Genomic DNA, 21245 nt, shown 5'->3' on the forward strand with positions numbered 1-21245 from the left:
GTGATGCCAGGACTGTGTGGTAAAAGCAGCTTTGATGTGTCACCAGTTGGTTCGGCGTTCAGCGCTTGGCCGCTCTTCTCTCGTTTCACCGGAGCTCGGGCGGGCGAGCGATGAAACCAAACGGTGAATCGAGATGATAAGAGAATAAATCAGCAGCCCGACCTCAAGTTTAGCCCGTCAATCACGAAGACGTGTCTGTCGTCACGGTTACGACAGCGTGAAGAACTCGGCCCCCGGGCCGAGGAAATGTAATGTAAACACGACGGAGGCTTCTTGCAGCGCGTACACACACTCACGCACGCACTGGGTGTGCGTGCACACAAACAAACACACGCACACACACACACACACACGCTCGCACACACACAAACACACACCACCAACAGATCACTAGAACTTCCCCCCCACAAAAAGAAGATTGGCGTCCGTTACGATGCTGACGATGCTTGTCGATCCTGTCTTTTCGTTTTCCTCTGGACCAAAGCGACGCCAAAAGGGCCGGGGCCAGCCCTGGGCCAGACGGGGCCCAGCCCAGAGCTGAACCACCAGAAGACCCTCTAAAGAGCTGAGCTGGCGGACCCCCCCCCCCCCCCCCCCCTCCTCCTCCCCGCCTCCCCGCTGTGTCACTCCTACGCTGAACAAACGACCGCCGCTTACCGCCTCCCGATGGAATACACGTCTGTGTTTTGTTTGTATCGTAAATAACCAACAGCGCTAAACAAACTGAAACATAACCGTCAACCAGTGAAGGGGCAGGTGGGAATGCACACACTGAGGTACACAACGCTACACATTCACACACCTTGCAGGCTAATGTTTACATTTGTTTACCAGTGGTGTTACCAGTTACAGGATAATGTTGACCAGGAACTCAAATATCACAACAATTGTGTACCTAACTTCCTAAGTGTGCTTGTAAAAGTGCAATGGGGTGAAAGCGGATTGACTCATCTCTGGAGTGGGGCAGAGGGGGAGATCTCGGTTCTCAGAATCTCAGTGTCCGTTTTAGGAGCGGGCGAGTGGGTACACCGTGATGAACACAACGCTACACGTCCACCCAGCTACGGGCCAATGTTTACCTGCGTCTCACCACAGGAAGTGACATCATGCTTACCTTTGTTGTTGTAAACGTCTAGGTAGTTGGGCGCCGAGAAGATGGTGATTAATGAGGGGAAGCCGGTGGTCTGGCTCTTTCTGTACATGCGGTACCTGCAGAGAGAGACACACACACACACACACACACACCGTGGAGTGAGCTATGGCTGGGAGAGGGCTGATGACAGCGCGTCACCAGTCCTCGGGGACGTGATTAGCGGCAGCCGATGTGTTTTTCACGACACAACGTGTTGACGAGCGCCACGTTGTGCCATTCGTCGTTTTCTCTGTGTTTGTGTTGGTTTTCTGCTGTCGTTCCGTCGGGTGTTGCAAGGGCGAGTCTCCAGGGGAGAGGGGGGGGGGTCCCCGTGCTAAATGTGGGGGGAGCTAGGGGACATGCAAGGAGCTCTGGGGACCGCCAATGTTAGCTTAAAGAGAGTCCCCCTCCCCCCCCTCGTAGTGTGTGTGTGTGTGTGTGTGTGTGTGTGTGTGTGTGTGTGTGTGTGTGTGTGTGTGTGTGTGTGTGTGTGTGTGTGTGTGTGTGTGTGTGTGTGTGTGTGTGTGTGTGTGTGTCGTCGGGTCTCTCTGAGGAATGTCGGCCCACTACTCGGGACTAACTTCATTTACTTTTAACTACAGATGTAAATAAAACAACAATGAGTTGAGGAAGCGGTCGTGGCCTCTGCCCCCGATCCATAGAGCACTCGACCAGACCCACTACTGCTCGCCGTGTGCAACAGCGCGCGCTCGTGAACGCAGCCCGTCTGAGCGGCGGCCAGCCCGTCGCGGGGGGGGGGGGGGGGGGGGGGGGAGTCAAACCCCCCAACACGAGAGCGTCCTGTTCCCGCTCAGAGCAGGACGTTCCGACATGTCCCGCTCCCAGGAACGGCCAGCCCTGCGCCCGGGGGTGGCTGGGATTAGCTCCAAGGACGTTCGACTCCTACTGTTCCCAGAATGCCTCGGGGCGGAATGTGCGGCGTGGTGTCGGGACGGCGGTGGAGACAGCGGTAGATAGTGGTCACGAAAACAAAATGGAAGCACCTAAAGAGGTGTATTGTAACCTCAGATGAGTGTTTAGCCGCCGCTTCGCTGTACATCAGATCCACAAACACTGTTCAACGTTTAACATCAGCCTCCGGGAGCTGCTGTTGTGGTTTCAAATGGGGGAGTAGGGAGGGGGAGGGAAGGGGAGGGAGGGAGGAGGGAGGGGGGGACACAGTGTTCAAAACCATGTAGGACAGACAGACAGGGGGAGAGGCAGACAGACAGAGAGAACAAAGAAGGGAGACGGGGAGAAAAAGACAGGGAGACAGCAAGACAGCCAGTGACAGACAGACAGACAGACAGTCTATCTACATGCAGATGGACTGACAGACATGTAGTGGGACAGGGAGACAGAAAGATGGTTTGAAGCAAACACTGGGAAAGGCTTTGTGTGCTATACCCCACTGTGGCTCACTGGATTCAGGGGTGTGTGTGTGTGTGTGTGTGTCGTGTCACACTCACCCCGCATCCTGTGCCTCATGTGCGCGAATGACGGACAATAAGTTGTTGTGTTGTAGGAAGTCACAGACTGCCGGGTAGCTGAGAGAGAGAGAGAGAGAGAGAGAGAGAGAGAGAGAGAGAGAGAGAGAGAGAGAGAGAGAGAGAGAGAGAGAGAGAGAGAGAGAGAGAGAGAGAGAGAGAGAGAGAGAGAGAGAGAGAGAGAGAGAGGATAATTACAATAAATCAAGGGGGGGGGGGAAGTTAAATAAAGGGATAAATTAATGAATACATAAATAAATAAATAACTGCAGTCCAATCCAATAAGAGCACACAGAATAATCAATGCATGTAACTAAATGAGTCGGGGCGGTATTGATTGACAGAAACACACAGGCCTCGCAATACTGCCTTCAATATACTTTGTCTACTGCAACCAATAATTGCAATCGATCGGTTAAAGAAAGTGTAAGGATCCGCTTAAGGATTGGCCGTAAATGTCACGGCGGAGGATTTAGCGGCGCTGGAGGTGGACGTGTCCTGCCTCGTAAAACCCTCTCCCTTCTTTTGGGGAAAAGATAATTGCTCTCGCTTTGCATGTAATTGCGGTGGTTTACATCCGCTTGACAAAATGCCCTTTTGAGTGTTTTCTGGCTTTCGTTTGTTTCGCAGAGGTGTTCCTCTTCATCAGGGTTCCTCTTCATCAGGGTTAGACACGTAACAACATCACGTGTAACAGTACGGTAGAATACGTATGTACATTCCCATACTATGCGGATGCACGCATGCACACACACGCACACAGGTCAGTATTATGGCTTAGTCCCATTTGTTCAAATAGAATAGAAGCAAGTAAAATAGAAGCACAAAAGTACAGAAAGACAATATAAATCTAGAAAAACCTGCATCCGTACAAAAAGTGTGAATTACTACATAAATAAATATGCAAGTAAAAATGTGCATTCATAAAACAATATCTATATCTATATATATATATATCTATATGTATAGACACAAAAAGGCTGAGTATTTTGTTGGCTGCTGTTATTTTACCCAAACGTATTTTACTGAGGAGGACTTTGTCCCATCTCGTCTCAGAAACCAAACACTAAAACGTTCGATGCGTGATTAAAACCTCCGCCACAAGTCCCCACTCCGCTTGAGTTACAAACACGATGTGACGTTGCGGTCGAAGGCGCCGTATCAAAAACAAACCGGGGAAACAGATCCCGCCGACCAGTCACCGACCCTACAGCGTCAGCGAGGTTCCACATTGAGATCGCAATAAACTGACTTTCTGTACCGAGCTGGGAGCTCATCAGAGCAGACCGAGAATAGCCCGCGGGTCACGGCGAACACGCCGCATCAACTGTCAGCGTGGGGAGGGAGGAGGGTGAGGGAGAGGGAGGGAGAGGGAGAGGGAGAGGGAACCGTCACGTTGTTCTGGAGGAGGCGGCGGCCGGGACACAGAGATTACTACTCTCACTTCCTTCTGGGTTCATAAAATAAACTCTCCCTCTCTGTGTGTCTGTGTGAGTGTATGTGTGTCTCTGTGTGAGTCTCTCCCTCTCTGTGTGTTTCTGTGTGAGTGTCTCTCTCTCTCTCTCTGTGTGTCTGTGAGAGTGTATGTGTGTCTTTGTGTGAGTCTCTCTCTCTCTCTCTCTCTCCCCTCTCCACCCAAGACCCTCTTTAGCTGGAGATGATGGCGGAGAACAGCGGCCTGATCTTTGGCCTCCAGACTCGTCTCTCTCTCTCTCTCTCTCTCTCTCTCTGAAAGGTCAGGGGATTCCCTCGCATCACGTCACCCCCGCTGGTTCGGTGGTGGGGGGGGATGCTGTCTTTGTAGTCGCTGATATTCCTCGGTTGTTGCAATTCACATGCAACAAAGAAAACGGAGGGTTTCCGCTTCACAATTTGTCGTTCCGTTTGTCGCTAGATGGTAAATGGTAAATAGACTGCATTTATACAGCGCTTCTCTAACCAGTGGCCGCTCAGAGCGCTTTACAATACTGCCTGAATTTCAACCATTCATGGACACGTTCACACACCGACGGCGTTGTCGACCACGCAAGGCAGCCAACCCGTCAGGAGTAGCCAGGGTGAGGAGCCTCGCTCAGGGACACCTCGACACTCCGGTTCGAGGTGTGCTGGTTCGAGCCGGGGATCGAACCAGCAACCTTCATGTTACCAGTCGACCTCTACCTCCTGAGCAACATGCCGCCTCATCAGACCGCCGCCCAAGTCCCTGCTCTGTGTCCACAGCCAACAGAAGAGACGAAGAGAGAAGGTAACGTCCCCGTTGCGACCCGCTGTTCGCTCGGCTTCTCGATGAAAACACCGCTCCGAAGAACACACCGGTCCGAACACTCCTGCCCGCTGAGGAAATGGACCTCAAAGTTCCCCAGTAGAACCCATCTCTGGCACATTAACAGCCTCGGCGAGGGAATTTCATCTGCAGAGAGTTTCTCTTCTCTTTTTATTTTACCCTCCCATTCCGGAGACACTAAAATGATCATTTACTGATCGATGTTTGTACCTGCGCTCTTCCAGACGGGACAAACCGTTCCGCTCCTGTGGTGAGGAGGTTTGGTGCATTGCTGCTGCGGAACAACCAACCACTTACCAGTGGATTCGCTTTTTCTGGTTATTTTCAACGTTCTGTCGTTTTTCCCTTTCACTGAATGTTCTCATAAAATGAAAATAAAGCGTTCTCAGTGCGAGCGCTGGCAGGAGAAGCTGTTCAGAAGTGCTGCCTGGTGCCCAATAAAGCTAACGTCTGGTGACCGCTAACGCTAACATCTGCTGACCGCTAAAGCTACCGCTAATGCTAAAGTGTGGACCGCGGTCAGGAGTGCAGGGGTGGGTTTAGCTCAGGTGGTTGTCACCAGGAGGTTACTAGTTTGATACCTGGCTCCTCCTAGCAGAGTGTCGAGGTGTCCCTGAGCAAGGCACCTCACCCTGACTGCTCCTGACGAGCTGGCTGTCGCCCTGCGTGGCTGACTCCGCCGTCGGTGTGTGAACGTGTGCGTAAACCGTTGAACCGACACTTCGGATAAAAGCGTTTGCTAAATGCCCCGAATGTAAATGGAAATGAGTCGGTCTCTGGAGAAGACCCGACAAGGTGGACTGTCTCGTGCCAGCTGGGAAACACGCACGACAACAACCGTCATGTTAAGATGAGTTCACTAAAGGTGGGAAAATGGACGCCGTCTAGTCTTTGGAGTAGGTCTAACTAGTTTCTGAACGTTCACAAACCATCCGTCTCCTCGATGACTTATGACCGTACTTGACGTTGTGATCCCGCTGCCGTCCATTCGTCACGCCTTTGTTTCCCGAGCAAACACAACCAACACAACACAACCATCGTTTTCATCGTCCAATCATCTATTGCCGATTCTTCCACCGCTATTTTCTGCGGGTCCATAATACCTCTCCATGAACGACGGCAAACGTCCATCACAAGTCACCCGCGCCCGAAGTAACGCCTTTGTTTTCCCCGGCTGTCGCAGTGCCAAGAATCACTAATCATGTTCTAATGATGTGACGCGCAGGGCAGGCTACCGCTGCTGTTCCGCCTGGAGCCATGACGCATATTTATATATATATAAAAATATATATTTTATTTTCTACTTGATCAATGGCTGGAGCGATAAATCCATTAGCGCAGTCGTAAGCCATTAATTTCCTGCCAATCCTTCCAGAGCCGAGCTATGCGAGGCAGCGCCATTAACTTTTTAGCAGCCCTATTAACTATTTAGTCATTTCACAAAACGCTTTTATCAAAAGTGACGTGCAGCGAATCACAGACCAGAGACCAGAGACCAGACATCGACTTTGAGGTTCCCGGACGAGGTGAGGACAACGTCGGGGGGGGGGGACCCCGGGTCTCTGGCGGAGGCCCTACCTGTAGAAGTAGGAGCAGCCCCGCACCGTGTTGTGGGTGAAGTGCTCCTGGTTCTTCTCGTTACCAAAGTCCTCCAGCGGGTCGGACCACAGCAGGTCACACATCGGACCGTAGGCTGGGGGCTCCTTGAACCGGTCCAGCTGCAGGGGGGGGGGGGGGGGGGAGAGAGAGAGAGAGAGAGAGAGAGAGAGAGAGAGAGGGGGGGAGAGAGAGAGGGGGGGAGAGGGAGGGGGGGGAGACAGACAGAGAGACACAGACAGACAGACAGACAGACAGACAGACAGACAGACAGACAGACAGACAGACAGACAGACAGACAGACAGACAGACAGAGAGACAGACAGACAGACAGACAGACAGACAGACAGACAGACAGACAGAGGAAAGGAGAGAGCGAGAGATTCTTTCAGTCTCGGTGTCAGCACTTCAATAAAGTAAGGTGACACTTGATTAATTCATCCATTCATCTCTTGAGCGCTCCATTCTTCCCTGAAGGGACATTGATTGTGTGACCGCAGCATAAAGGACAGCGCAACTCAAACAAGAGAATAACGAAGTATAATCAGATTCTATTCTATGTTATTAAATACGAACACAAAACGGGAAAAACAACAATCCATGCAGAATCACAATACATGAAACACAATCAACTACGATAATTATACAATTATTTTTATTGCGATGCTTTCCCATCACGTACGACTCATTTATAGAAATAAACAAAGTAAAACCTTAGTATTGTTGCTCCACAGAGCGGAAGAGTCAACTCCACAGGCTCGCTGTTTAAATCCCATATCGGGGTAAACTCTCCTACATAATGGTTCAGCGACCGTACCCCGTCTGTTACCCCAGGGTACCGTCTCATTCCAAAGCCCTTAACTGCTCCTGGAGGGATTAGAGAGCACGGCACGCGGTAAAGATGCAACGTCCCTTTAACAAAGTCCCTTTAACGAAGTCCCTTTAACAAAGCCTTGGAACAGATTCAGTGGGAGGGCAGGAAATGCTTAACTGTTCACTCAGGATGATTAGGTCATCAAGAACAGGGGCTCTGCTTTCCAGTGCTGACACACACACACACACACACACACACACACACACACACACACACACACACACACACACACACACACACACACACACACACACACACACACACACACACACACACACACACGATAGCCGGATTACGGGGGATGGGGTGAGGCCAAGTGACGGACACTTCAAAGGGCGGGGGGGGGGGGGGGATGAATGATGATTCATTCGCACTGATTGCCGCCTCTTTGGTTTTGAGTGCAGCTTTGGTTTCATGTAACACACTTCTCCACTTTTGTACGTAAATGTAGGTTTTCCCGTTGCTATGGCGTTGTGACTGTTGTGTCGGCCCGTGAGGACGGATGAGTTCATATCTGCTGTGGGGGGTTGAGTTTATGCACAGGTGTGGGGGGTTCCACAGACTAATTGGAAGAGTCCATGTCATTTTAATCATGGGGGGGAGGAAATAATATAATCATACTAATCTTTTCTAATAAAATCGAAAATAGGTATTATAAATATGATAGATACTTAGATACATATGATATAATAAATAAATAATAGAGTAGTTACCATGAATGTTATATTTATAATATTTACTTATATTAATGGTTAATATACATTTATTGTAGATGGTGAAAATAGATACAGCAGTTAGTGTCCCTCCCGGTGTCAGTGAGTTTAACACATTCATTTAATCATCTCCCTAATGACTCATCTCGTTTGGTCCCAGGTCCTGTCTGTCTGTCCGTCTGTCTGGGATTTCAGTCGAGCTCCATGCACTCATCTCTGCAGTACTTTAACCACGGTTAATTCCACTAGTTCACCACGACCTGTTTCTGGGTTCAATCGGCTGAAATCAAAACCCTTTTATCCACTGTATCCTCCCTAGGTTCCTGTTCCTCCAGCGTTCGGTCCCCCTCCCTCCCTCGGGGAGAGGAGAGCCTCTCTACGACCCGCCGACGGGGACCACGTACCTTCCTGATGTCGTCTAGGTTGGTGATCTCCGGTGACAGGCCGCCGTGCACGCACAGAAACTGCTGGTTCATGAGCGCGGCCAGCGGCAGGCAGTCGAAGGCGTCCATGCAGGCGTCGTACACCCGCTCTGAATACTTTATTCTACCTGTAGGGGGGAAGAGGGGGGGGGACACGTTTATACACAGCAAGAGGGTCAGAACTGACTGAATACTTTATTCTACCTGTAGGGGGGAAGAGGGGGGGGGACACGTTTATACACAGCAAGAGGGTCAGAACTGACTGAATACTTTATTCTACCTGGAGGGGGGGGTGGGGGGGGGATGTTTAAACACAGCAAGAGGAGGATCAGAACTATTATGTTTTGAATCAGACTCACACTTTAAAGCATGGTGTTCTCTCAATGTGGCAACAAATTCTAAAATATTCTAAAAGTAAAAGGACATTATACCTAAACAAAACACTTCCCTCGCCCCCTACTAACAGTAAGACCAGGATATAGCAGAGCACTAGTTCTGACGTGTGTACACTTATTAACGAGGAACCCGAGGATATAAATAATTAAATATTGACACACCATAGAGTCTTTTACTACGCAAACACCAGTTTCACTCCGTCAGGGCCTGGGTACATAATTAAACTCTCTCTCCCTCTCTCTCTCTCTTTACAGAAGAACCCGGTTCTCGGGCTCTGAGCGGTTCTTCACCGAGCAGGGACCAGCGTCACCGCTCACCAGTACCAGGAGAGAGACGACACCTCGGCACGGCGGTACTTACATTCCTGCTTAAACGTGAAATACTCTGTTAGGTGTCGACATTCGTGGTTCCCACGCAGCAGAAACAGTGTTTTGGGGTAGAGGATCTTCAGAGCCCAGAGGTACAGCACACACTGGAACAGAGAGGAGAGGGGGGGGGTGTGGATCAGATCAACCAGAGGAGCGAGAGGAGGGTTAGTGGATGACTTCATAGGAGGGGAGATGTCCACCATTCAGTCTGGGGTTAAACATTTGTGCAGCAGAATTATTGACGAGGTTTCAGCCCAACTGAACATTTCCGGACAACATAAGTCGATATTTAATTTAATTATTTATTTATTGAATTGTCTCAATCGTCATCAGAGAAAGAATTATGCCCATTCTCCAAATTGAATATTCGAATAAAACATTTAAAATGAAACATGAGCTCCATTAGTAACCTATCGTTGAATGCCCGTACTGACGCTAACCAGACAAGTATTCTGTCCTATCACATCTTCTGTTGTAAACAAACTCATTACACAGTGTCTGGAAGTTAGCCAAACCCTCCCACCGTCTGAAAAGCCAAATCCCAGCCTAAACTCTGGATCACCTAGTCCCCTCAACGACGACAGAAAACAACATCTGACTACTGTTGGATATGAGAAACGATTTGTTCCATTAATCGATTCCATTCATTCCTTCTGTTCTTAACCAGCGCTCCTAGCATGAAGGCGTTTAGCATGAGGATCAAGATCTCAGCCTGATAGCGGTCCATCTGGTTTGAAATACGCTCAAAGCAGCGCTATAAATACACAGCGGGTGCCTTCAGGGTCTGTTGTCACAACAGATTGAGGCGACGCAGACTCACCTCAATACTGAAGTAGCCGCGGTCCACGTAGTCGCCAAGGAACAGGTACCGCGTGGAGGCCGGCGACCCGCCCACCTCGAACAGCTTCATCAGGTCGAAGAACTGCCCGTGGATGTCCCCGCACACTGGGGAGGCCAGACGGAGACAGACGTGGCATTTCAATTTACATTAGGCAGACGCGTTCATCCAAGGCGGCTTACAGTCGGTACATTTTTCAGAAGTGAAAATAACGTATATTTGGTTTTTCCCTTTTATTTTTCTCTAAGTAGCAATCACAAAGGTTTCTTTTTCATTCTCTTTGGCGACTCTTTCGGCGATGAGCTGTTGTTGTTTACATAGATCCCATCGTTGTCCCCGGCGACACGCCGTCTGAACGTTCAGAACGCAGATGTAATGCTGTCTTTCATCAGCGCGGCCGGGGCTCAGGTGTAGCCATCGTGTTTCTGAGATCGCCACTTCAAGATGAGACACAGTCGAGGAGATACTTGGCGGAAGAAACCTTTTTCTCTCAGCGACCACTTCTTATCATGGAGAGCAGACAAAACAAAACCTATTCTTTGAGGGCTTTTCAATGAAGGCAGGCCAAGACGCTTTTGAGATGTTTGTGAGGGAACGGATGAAACACAAACCCAGGAGATTTGACGCATCTCTCAGGAGAAGGACAAACACCCTTTCAATGTGTATTTAAAGCAGAGCTCTAATACCATACTTTGTTCTCCAACTTCCAAGGCGGACGTACTACAGCGCTTCAGAAAGCAGCCAGATGTATTATTATCCTGAGAAACAAAAGTTGAAAAATGTCCTCGTCTCGGCAGTGACACCCTTTGACCGTCTGAAATCGTTCATCGCGACCGATTCTTTAGAAGCAGTCGGATTCCTTTCATGGCGCACGCCTCTGTGGTGTGTGGGGTTGACGTTTCAAATCGAGCTGGCCTGACTCTTAGGTCAGAGGAACAGTCAATATTTGACTGCCATGACACCTCCCACGTTATTACTGAAGCGTGGATCCTCTTTCACGTTTTTTCTCTTTATTACCTCAAGTTATATTATTCTGGTCACCGTGGATAGTTTTTCAACCGATGACAGAGACCGAGAGAGAGAGAGACCGAGAGAGAGAGACCGAGAGAGAGAGAGAGAGAGAGAGAGAGAGAGAGAGAGAGAGAGAGACTCAGAGAGAGACTCAGAGAGAGACCGAGAGAGAGAGACCGAGAGACCGAGAGAGAGAGAGAGAGAGACAGAGAAAGAGAGCGAGAGAGACACAGACACATACAGAGAGACTCAGAGGGACAGACAGAGAGAGTGACACAGAGAGACGGACAGACAGACAGATGAGACGTTTTTCTCCAGATGAGACGTCAACGCAACCACAGAGAGCAGGAGGGGGGGGGGGGGTCGTATTAAAGGAAGCCAACCAGGTACACGACCAATTAGCACGCAACATTTCACGGGAGGTTGAAGGAGGTGAAGAACTAACCCGGTAACCCGGCAACAAAAGCACGAGAAGTAGGAAACGTTGAGCATTTCTCTTTCTTCCATTCAGTGTTTCCCTTTATGGAGGGAGGGAGGGAGGGAGGGAGGGAGGGAGGGAGGGAGGGAGACACGAAAGACCTGACCTGTCGTCACCCGTCGGCGTGCCGTGATCGGTAATCGTCATGGCAACGACTCCTGCGCTGTAACCCGCCGGCCGTACGGCGGCGGGCGGGCGAGCCGACCACCGAAGGCCCACAAGCCCCGGTCTGACACTGTGTGTGTGTGTGTGTGTGTGTGTGTGTGTGTGTGTGTGTGTGTGTGTGTGTGTGTGTGTGTGTGTGTGTGTCCATCTGCTCAAGCGAGGGCTGCTAATGCCCTGAACCCGCTCCGCACAACGAGTACTTAGAACTCAGAGGTACAGAGAGAGAGAGAGAGAGGGGGAGAGAGAGAGAACGAGAGAGAGAGAAAGAGAGAGAGAGAACGAGAGAGAGAGAGAGAACGAGAGAGAGAACGAGAGAGAGAACGAGAGAGAGAGAGAGAGAGAGAGAGAGAGAGAGAGAGAAGAGAGAGAGAGAGAGAGAGAGAGAGAGAGAGAAGAGAGAGAGACGAGAGAGAGAGAGAGAGAGAGAGAGAGAGAGAGAGAGAGAGAGAGAGAGAGAGAGAGAGAACGAGAGAGAGAGAACGAGAGAGAGAGAGAACGAGAGAGAGAGAGAACGAGAGAACGAGAGAGAGACAGACAGACAGACAGACAGACAGACAGACAGACAGACAGACAGACAGACAGACAGACAGACCGACAGACAGAGCACCAACATCTCATGTGTGGCAGCAGATGAGTGTAGGAACGGCGCTGGTGTAACAAAAAAAAAAAAAACGTTTTCATTTCTTCTACTACATCGACAAACAAATCATCTGCCCCCCCCTCACCCCCTCACCCCCCTGCCCCCCCTGCCCCCCCTCACCCCCCGGCCCCCCCCCCCCCCCGGCTGTCCTCTCCCTCGACGAGGAGCTGAATCTGTGAGTGACTCAGCAAAGCGTCCACACCGCATTCACAGGATAGCCTGTTTGTGTTGAGTGTGCGCATTGTGTGTGTGTGTGTGTGAACGCTTGTGCAATATACGTGCGTGGCGTGCGCGTGCATTAGTGCACGGTGTGTGTACGTTTGTGCGAATCAACAAAACTCCTCCTTTTCACCCTGCAAGCTTTGATACTTCACAGCCAACACACACACACACACACACACACACACACACACACACACACACACACACACACACACACACACACACACACACACACACACACACACACACACACACACACACACACACCCTCCCATCGCTTGTCTCACAGCGCACAGGATACCCACAGAGACACACACACACACACACCACTCTGCAAGGTACACACACATATACACACACGCACACACACACCTACTCAGCGCTTGTCTCCCTGTGTGCAAGACACACGGAAACAAATGCACACACGCCCCCCTCGATATACACACACACACATGCCCCCCCTTCACTTGTCTCTCCCCGTGGAACACACACACACACACACACACACACACACACACACACACACACACACACACACACACACACACACACACACACACACACACACACACACACACACACACACACACACACACACACAGTGGAAACGAGGCAATGACAACCAATGCCCACATTAAGTAGAGCAGGTGGGAGTACATTATCTGAAGAGAGATACAATTTGTTCTGGCCCTCCACCGCCGCCAGCGCAGGCAGAGTGATCCCTCTCTCCCCGTCCACAAACCACCACCACCACCACCACCACCACCTCTCTCCTACCACACCACCACCTCTCTCCTACCACACCACCACCACCACTACCACCACCCCGTCTCCCTCCTCAAACACAAAAGCAGCACCACCACCTCTCTCCTATAAAACAACAGCAGCAGGTGGGTGGGTGGGTGGGTTGCTCGATGGCGGTGGCCGGTGTTACACAATCAGACTTCAGAACACGGGATCAAAACCCACGCAGGCCACTCCACAAAGGGACCGGTCCCTCACCATGAGACGGGCCCCGGGGCCCCGGGGCCTCGCAGCGCGGTACTAAACCCAACTCAACCCCTCTCCCTGGGCGCAGTGGTGGCGGTGGTCGGGGACGACCCGTGGTTGTGAGGGCGGTACATTTACCAGCTAACAGGCTTTCATTGGCATTGGGCTACATTAGCTGGTGGCCACTTTAGGTTAAAATAGCTAGGGGCTACATTAGCTGGTTGCTACATCAGCTGGTGACTACATTAAGCTACATTAGGCTACAATAGCTAGGGGCTACATTAGCGGGTTGCTACATCAGCTGGTGGCTACATTAAGCTACATTAGGCTACAATAGCTAGGGGCTACATTAGCTGGTTGCTACATCAGCTGGTGGCTACATTGGGCCCAGATCGTTGCGATGAGTCTCTTTGGTACAAAATGCTTCTAATGATTCTGTCGGGACGTTTTCTGAGCACTAAAACAAACCTGTTTACATTCGTAGAAACAAGGAACAGAAACCCGTCGCCGGTTAGCGGCGAACAGCGCGGCCGTCCTCATTAGCGCGCCGCTATCAGGCGTTTGGAGGAGCTAATCAACTTCAGAGGCAGCAGATAGCTGTGATGATGCAAAATGGCAATTTATTGCCGTGCTAAAAAACGACAATTAGAGGAACAATGTTCACTGCGGCGATGAGAGCTAAGCCTCGTCCGTCCGCGGAGCCGGGGAACACGTGCACTCGTTTCGTCTCCGGATGGTTTTGTTCGTGGCGTCTTCTTCTTCTGTTGTTGTTAATGTCCACCAGCGTCCCGCTGTGCTGCGTCGTGTTGACAACGGCCCCATGTTGCCTAGCGATGCGGGCCGCACCAAGGCCAGCCTCTCTTGACACCACCCCCCCCCCCCCCACCCGCCCACCCACCCACCCACCCACAGACACACACACACACACACACACACACACACACACACACACACCTACACACACACACACAACAGCCCCCACTCTCTCTCCTCAGACACCCCATCAGCTCTCTGGATCTGCCGTTAAAATGAAGCGTGTGTCTGTGTGCGTGCGTGCGTGCGTGCGTCTTTGATATACGTGCGTGCGTGTGTATGACGTGTCTGCGCGTGCGTGGATGTGACATTGTTTTTGTGTGTGTATTTGCACTCGGCGTGTGTGTGCTAGCGTGTGATATACGTTGGTGTGCGCTGCTCAAACAATTTCCACGTGGTGGCTTCTCAGTCTACACTAGTCCAGAGCATGTGGTGCATGTTGTGGTCGAGATATGACGAGAAGAGGGAGGGAGGTATGGAAGAGTTTGAAATGAAAACAGAGTGTGTGCAACTGTACAAGACATACAGGGTGTGAGAGGAGAGGGAGAGCGAGAGACAGAGACAGAGTGAGAGACAGAGACAAAGACAGAGACAGAGACAAAGGCAGAGAGAATCAAAAAAAAGAACGACAGCAACAGAGAAAGAAAGCAACAAACAAATAAATAACTAAATGCAGAAAGAAAGACAGGCAGACGGCCGCATCAAAAACAAAAATACCCCCCAAAAAATTGGACGATCTATTTCACACAAGAGTATCAATCGGTGAGTAAGGGGAGTTCTGTGGAGAGGACGGAGATGGACAGGAGGCTGAGGGAGATGGACAGGAGGCTGAGGGGGACACACTCAGAGGACGGCTGCTCTCTCTCTCCTCCTCCAACACCAATCAGCTCAGAATGTGCATCTTCACTACAAATAACAGACTGGGTGGACTTCAAGGGCTACTTACCTGAGAGAGCGAGAGCGAGCGAGAGAGAGAGACATAGACAGAGTCAGAGACAGAGACAGAGACAGAGAGAGAGAGAGAATGGGACACAGAGAGGGAGAGTGAATGGGAGATTGAAAGAGAATGGGAGAGTGAGAGCGAAGCCACATCTCATCTGTAGCGGCAGAGGAGATGAAACGCTCAGCAGACTATTCGCCCCTTTGTGAAGCAGCTCCGTGTGCGGAAAACAGCCTCAGACCAGCCAAGTGCCTCAGTACTTGAGCGGGGAATACATCGGGACAATCTGCCTCCATTTCTACGAGGAGGGACCCTGAGTGAGACCACTATGACACACGCACCGCTGGGCCCACCGTGCGTCCGCATCGCTCCTCAGGAGGACCAAGTACCTGGCTCAACTCTCGGCTGACTGCGGTCACCGGTGTTGAAAGGAATGGGAGGAACTAAAGTCTATTTAAACCTATTTGGTGACTCCTGAGGAATGAGCTCAGGACGCATCGGCCTGTTGCTGAGACCGTAAATCTGCCGGGCCGGGGAAGGTACAGAATGATTTTTGATGTGTTCACTCCCCTCCCCCCCCTCCAAACCCCGCATCTTGTGAACTAAAGTAGAGTTTTTCATTTTTAATGAACCAGCCAACGTTGCTGAGTTAGAATCCCCCCCAATTCGCCCTGAAGCCATATTGTTTGGATGATCAATTTAGCTGGCCATTCGGTTTAAATATTCATCATTATTACTACTACTGAGCTATAATGAGCCTATTATTGTGTTTTCTAGGCTAGGTGTACGCGTGTGCCGAGATCACAGAGGTGTCACGTAGGGGTGACCACAGGTGAGTCTCATGACGTTAATTATGGTGATGGCCTACATAACCCATTATTAACTTAATGAGGTGCACCTGCGTTCAGCCCACTCTATTACAGCGCTGCCACAAAGGCCTGTTGTGCATCTCTGCCCCCAGGTCTGGGGGCTGGACATCAGATCTACAGGGAGGAGAACCGCACACGACGGAGGACGTAGCAGTGACCTGTCACTAGAGTTGTTTTGATACCGATACCAGATTCGGAAATTCTTCCGAAACTGCCTAAAATGCAGCATGGGGTATCGGCGAGTCTATGCGCCGATCGAATACTGTCACGTGACTACCTCCTTTACTACACAGACAGAGAACATCACAAACAAGTGAGGCGTTCGTTAACGGTCTGAGGGCGAAAGTCGGAATGGGAAACATGTCATCGCCGACCTACGTGTCTTCGAGCTACCAGGTCGGCGACAACATGGATGCATGGATGCTAGAAGAATATAAATGTATTAGGGCTGTAACGATACGCGTATCGAAACCGAAATCGCAACACTCAAAGCCACGAACCTGTCTCGCGGTGTGAGAAGGCAGAAGCGCGATACGCCCTTTCTAACTCTCCGGTCAAAATGTCGGATTATTTATTTATTAATTTAGCTATACTTTAGCTATATGCATACTTGTTCAAATCTGTTCAGTGTTCCAAATTATTTGTTATTAAATGTTACATTAAGTTAATTGTTATACAAGTAAAATGCTTTTTAAATTTAAAAAAATCGTGGGATGTATCGAACCGTGGGTCAAAAATCGTGATAGAAACCGAATCGTGAGTTGGTGCATCGTTACAGCCCTAAAATGTATTAATATAAGTATAGATTATAAATGTAAATTAAAGTAGTTACAATGCTAGACGCAGTATCGGTATATACTCGGTATCGGTCGATGCTCAAGTTCAGGAATCGGTATCGGGAAGGAAATAATGGCCTGGGAACCTCTGTACCTGTGACGGGCGCCTCGATGTCCAGAAGGTTCTTCTCGGCGCGCAGGATGGCGGCGCCCTCTGCGATGAGCCTCAGGGCCACACTCTCCTCCACGCGCCCCTCCTTGGTGAGGTGCCCCTTCAGCACGTCCACCTTCGGCTTCCCCTCGCCATCGAACACCTCTTTGGCCGTGAGCCGGTGGCTCGGGGGGAAGGGCACCGCTGAACGGGGGGAAGAGAGAGGAAGTGGTTAGGATACGAGTTCATGGTCATGTAGCATAGCGTTAGCTTAGCCGCTAACATTCGACATTTCCCTTCATTAACAGAAAGAGCTTCAGGGTTCTGGATTTCAGAGGGAAAAGTGTGAAACAATGTTATATCAAATGGATAGTATCGCATAAATAAGGATTATTTCCAATTTATGAGTGTAGAAATTACTCAAAGAGGCATTTCATTGCCGCTGGAACCAAGTGGTCCAACAACAAGAATTTACCCAAACTACAATTCTAATTTTCCAGCCGTTAAGAAGGATGCCCCGACATAAAGAAGGGTTTATAAGTGAGTTTGTGTTTTGAGTTTATTTAATTTTCCATTAAGCCGCTCGAAGGGAAGTTATAAAAAAAAAGAGGAATAGCCCATTTGTTCGTCCTCCAGTGAACATGAACGCGCAGTCATTCAAAGAATTAGCATAAGAGCATTAAACAGAACGATTATACAGTAGGTATAGGCCTGCGTGTAATCACATAAACGTATCATGTGGTTGGATCCTCCATCTGTTGAGTTGGAAGGAAAATAAAACATTGCGGCGATGGCAGGTACAGCATTTCAGCAGTTGGTGAGTACTTGGACAACATCGTGCGAGTATCAATCTCAAAGAGCATCTTGAAAACACAACAATTCGGTTGTTTCTCAGCCAGTCGCACAACAGCTGGAAAGAGGAACCTCTCCTTTCCATCCCTCATGTGACAGGCTGACGCACTCACCCATTCATGTTTTGATTGATTGTGAAAGCATGTATTTAGGGGCCTCGTTCATCATGTAATACATATCTAGTGGACATGCAGAATGGCAGACCTCGGAGAAAAAACGTTTTTAATGAAAGTCAGGAGTAGAGAGTAAAGGTTGTTCTTTTACTCTCTGCCCTCAAGGGCAGACCGCGAAGGCTTAAAAATGGACGTTAATGACGGTAGCATTAAAATAAAAATACATGCTTCTGCCTCATACAAAAAAGAGCCTAATTAAAGCTTCTTCAGTGACAACTTAACAACGGCTGACCTGGTAGGGGACCCCGTGCATAACTGATTTATTTTTGACACTTGGAACTGAAGTTAAGGAAAATGAAACATTAAATTCATTAATTAAAACCAGCCGACTTCACTATCCTCATTTTGGTAAGGAGTAAACACAATAACCAAACAACAGTAGAAAAAGATAGATAAACATGCTCTTGATTAGCAAGGCACTGACCTCACACTTGGCCACCTGGTGAGTAACGTATTCTCAGAGCAACCGTTATTAAAATACTTGGTAAAGGGTCTGGGAATCACACTGCCCAGATCTGAGACCCGAGCGTTTCCCCAGGGCGACATCAGCAGTAATCAGACCGTACCTCCATCTCTCCATCGCACTGCGCAGAGCAAGATACAACACTTTGCATCGTAATTAGAGTCTTTAAAGCGCTCCAGCAGATGTACAGCGCGTCGAACGGCTGCTCAAAGGTAAACTGATTCCTCTGCCTGAGATTCGCAGCAACTACTCTGAATATTTCCAGGGTTTTTCAGTCTTTTTTATGGTCTGGCTGATGCAGCAGGCCGTGTGTGCACGGTTTTAGCTCTCCTGTGTGTAGGTAGCAACAGGTAGCACCAAGCTCTGCAGTGTTAATGTTGGCAACACGCTCACGCACTTCAGAGCTGTTGTTGCTCACATGGTCGTTCCTCAACTCAAGACGAATAAAACAACCTTGATGATGAGAGCCAGCAGCCGTGCCATAATCACTGCTTACGACCTTATATTTCACCGTCTACCTGTTTTTTAATACATCATGTTCTCAACCGGCAGTCGACAAACCATTAACTTTTCATTTCCCCCCCAAGGGTCCTGATGGAGGCCTACAACCCACGCCGGCTCTCTCTCTGTGTGTGGAAGCTTTAGTAAGACGCTGAGGTATTGCGTGATTATTATCCTCATGTACGAAAGTATAATTAAAATGATTTCACAACCGAAACAAACTAAACTCCGCTCAGGGAAACAACAACCATCGTTTCCGCCCGCGCACGTTGGGGCGCATTCACAAAGTCCCAGACCGGGGTCGGGTTACCTCGGGGACCGGGTTCTGACCTTTGCTAATTCGAGGGCAGCATGCCGTGTTGTCCCCGGCCGTGGCCACTTGACGGACAGGCCGGGCTTGGCCCAGGCCACCTGACAGAATCACAGGCCAGGGGCTTGGCCTGACTGACAGGCCAGGGGCTTGGCCTGACTGACAGGCCGGGGGCATGTCCCCGGCCGGTGAGTTGAGCCGCCACACCGCGCCTGCCGGTTCACGTCAGGAACGTACACATGGTGGTAACCGAGCGACGGTCACCGTCCGAGTCCCACCGGTTGACGCTGAACGCCGCACGGCCACAGTCGTGATTTCGGAGCTCTGACTCCAGACTCAATCCGAGGGTTTTACGAGAAACTCCTCGCAATATTTTCAAGCTAATTACAAAGATTTGTTTGTGCCCGGTTTTAATTTGGAGCTGGGTATACTGCGACGGGAACAGAGCGAGATAGTACTGCCATAGCCGGGGGTGGGAGACCGCTTTTCCCAACACAGTTATTGAATATTGACTAGCAAGTCTTGGGGTGAGAGGGGGCATTTTCCGAAATGGAATCTCAATCTTACAAAGGAGAGAAACAAAGTCGACTATTAATGAGAAACTTTCTTAAAAGATGGTCATGGAAAGTCCTGCGAAGCTTCCTAGTGGAATCTCTCCCGAAACACACGGCTGTTTGCTGAGCTATTACATGACATTACGCGAGGTTCCGACACACCAAACTGAAGCAATGCTGAGTGAAAAAAAACAGGCTTTCAAAATGTCATCTTACAAAAAGAAAAAACGGTCAGAAAAAACAAATCTAAATTAAGACTGAACAGACTTTCCTCTGAAAGCTTTGTGTTATTAAAAAACAGAAAGTGATCGGCGCGTCAGAGGCAGGGCATTAAGTTGTCGTGCCACATCTGAGCGCCATTACTGTGATTCGCCGTTGCAACATGAGCTCTCGGCAACACAAACAATGATGGGGAAACACGCGGGCACGCGAGCCCAGCTGTTGCCTCCAGTCTCATGAATGCCTCTCACGCAATTCCATTGGCCCTTTGCTTTTCATCCCAAATGTTGCACAAACAGACGCACACATAAACACACAAACACACTACTACAAACACACACACTAATACGCAGACACACACAAATACACATCCACAAGCACACTAATGCACACACACACACACACACACTAATACACAAACACAAACAAACAAATACACACCCACATGTACATTAATACACCCACATACACCAACCCACTAATTGCAGACTACCGAGAAATTGCCCGAGCCGTTCGTCCATCCATCCCCGTGCTTTATGGTTTCCATAAGGCGGGGCGACTGAGAGCAAACGCTGGCCTCCATTAGCTGATCACTTTCTCTTTCATTAATCTCTCCGTTCTCTGCCCCTGTTCAGCGTTACGTAACTGCAGGGATCTGTTTTACTGCAGCCTCATTTCAGGGGGGGGGGGGGGGGGGGGGAGAAGAGAGAGAGAGAGAGAGAGAGAGAGAGAGAGAGAGAGAGAGAGAGAGGAGAGAGAGAGAGAGAGAGAGAGAGAGAGAGAGAGAGAGAGAGAGAGATGGAGGAAGAGAGGAGGGAGGGAGAGAGAGAGGGAGGGAGAGAGAGAGGGAGTGAGATGGACAGGAGAGAGGGATGGAGGGAGGGAGAGATGGATAGGGGTAAAGAAAGAGATAGAAGGAGAGAGGGGGAGACGAATAGAGATGGAGACAGAGAGAGGGATTGAGTTGAAGAGAGAGGCATAGAGGGAGACTTGGATAAAGAGGGAGCG

The 21245-nt window shown here is 49.9% G+C and overlaps 1 protein-coding gene across 1 annotated transcript in view; it reads right to left on the bottom strand.

Annotated features, from left to right (window-relative positions):
- LOC130369756 (protein phosphatase 3 catalytic subunit alpha) overlaps window positions 1-21245 on the bottom strand; it is a 71052-nt gene that overhangs the window by 24739 nt on the left and 25068 nt on the right. Inside the window, exons 2-8 of the mRNA XM_056575291.1 lie at window positions 17169-17369; window positions 10093-10217; window positions 9265-9376; window positions 8491-8636; window positions 6482-6621; window positions 2602-2679; window positions 1115-1209 (exon numbers count right to left, since the gene is read on the bottom strand). Of these exons, the coding sequence (XP_056431266.1) occupies window positions 1115-1209; window positions 2602-2679; window positions 6482-6621; window positions 8491-8636; window positions 9265-9376; window positions 10093-10217; window positions 17169-17369 (897 nt within the window). The remainder of the gene's footprint in view (window positions 1-1114; window positions 1210-2601; window positions 2680-6481; window positions 6622-8490; window positions 8637-9264; window positions 9377-10092; window positions 10218-17168; window positions 17370-21245) is intronic.

Source organism: Gadus chalcogrammus, chromosome 17 (assembly GCF_026213295.1).
Source record: "Gadus chalcogrammus isolate NIFS_2021 chromosome 17, NIFS_Gcha_1.0, whole genome shotgun sequence".
Taxonomy (NCBI): Eukaryota; Metazoa; Chordata; class Actinopteri; order Gadiformes; family Gadidae; genus Gadus; species Gadus chalcogrammus.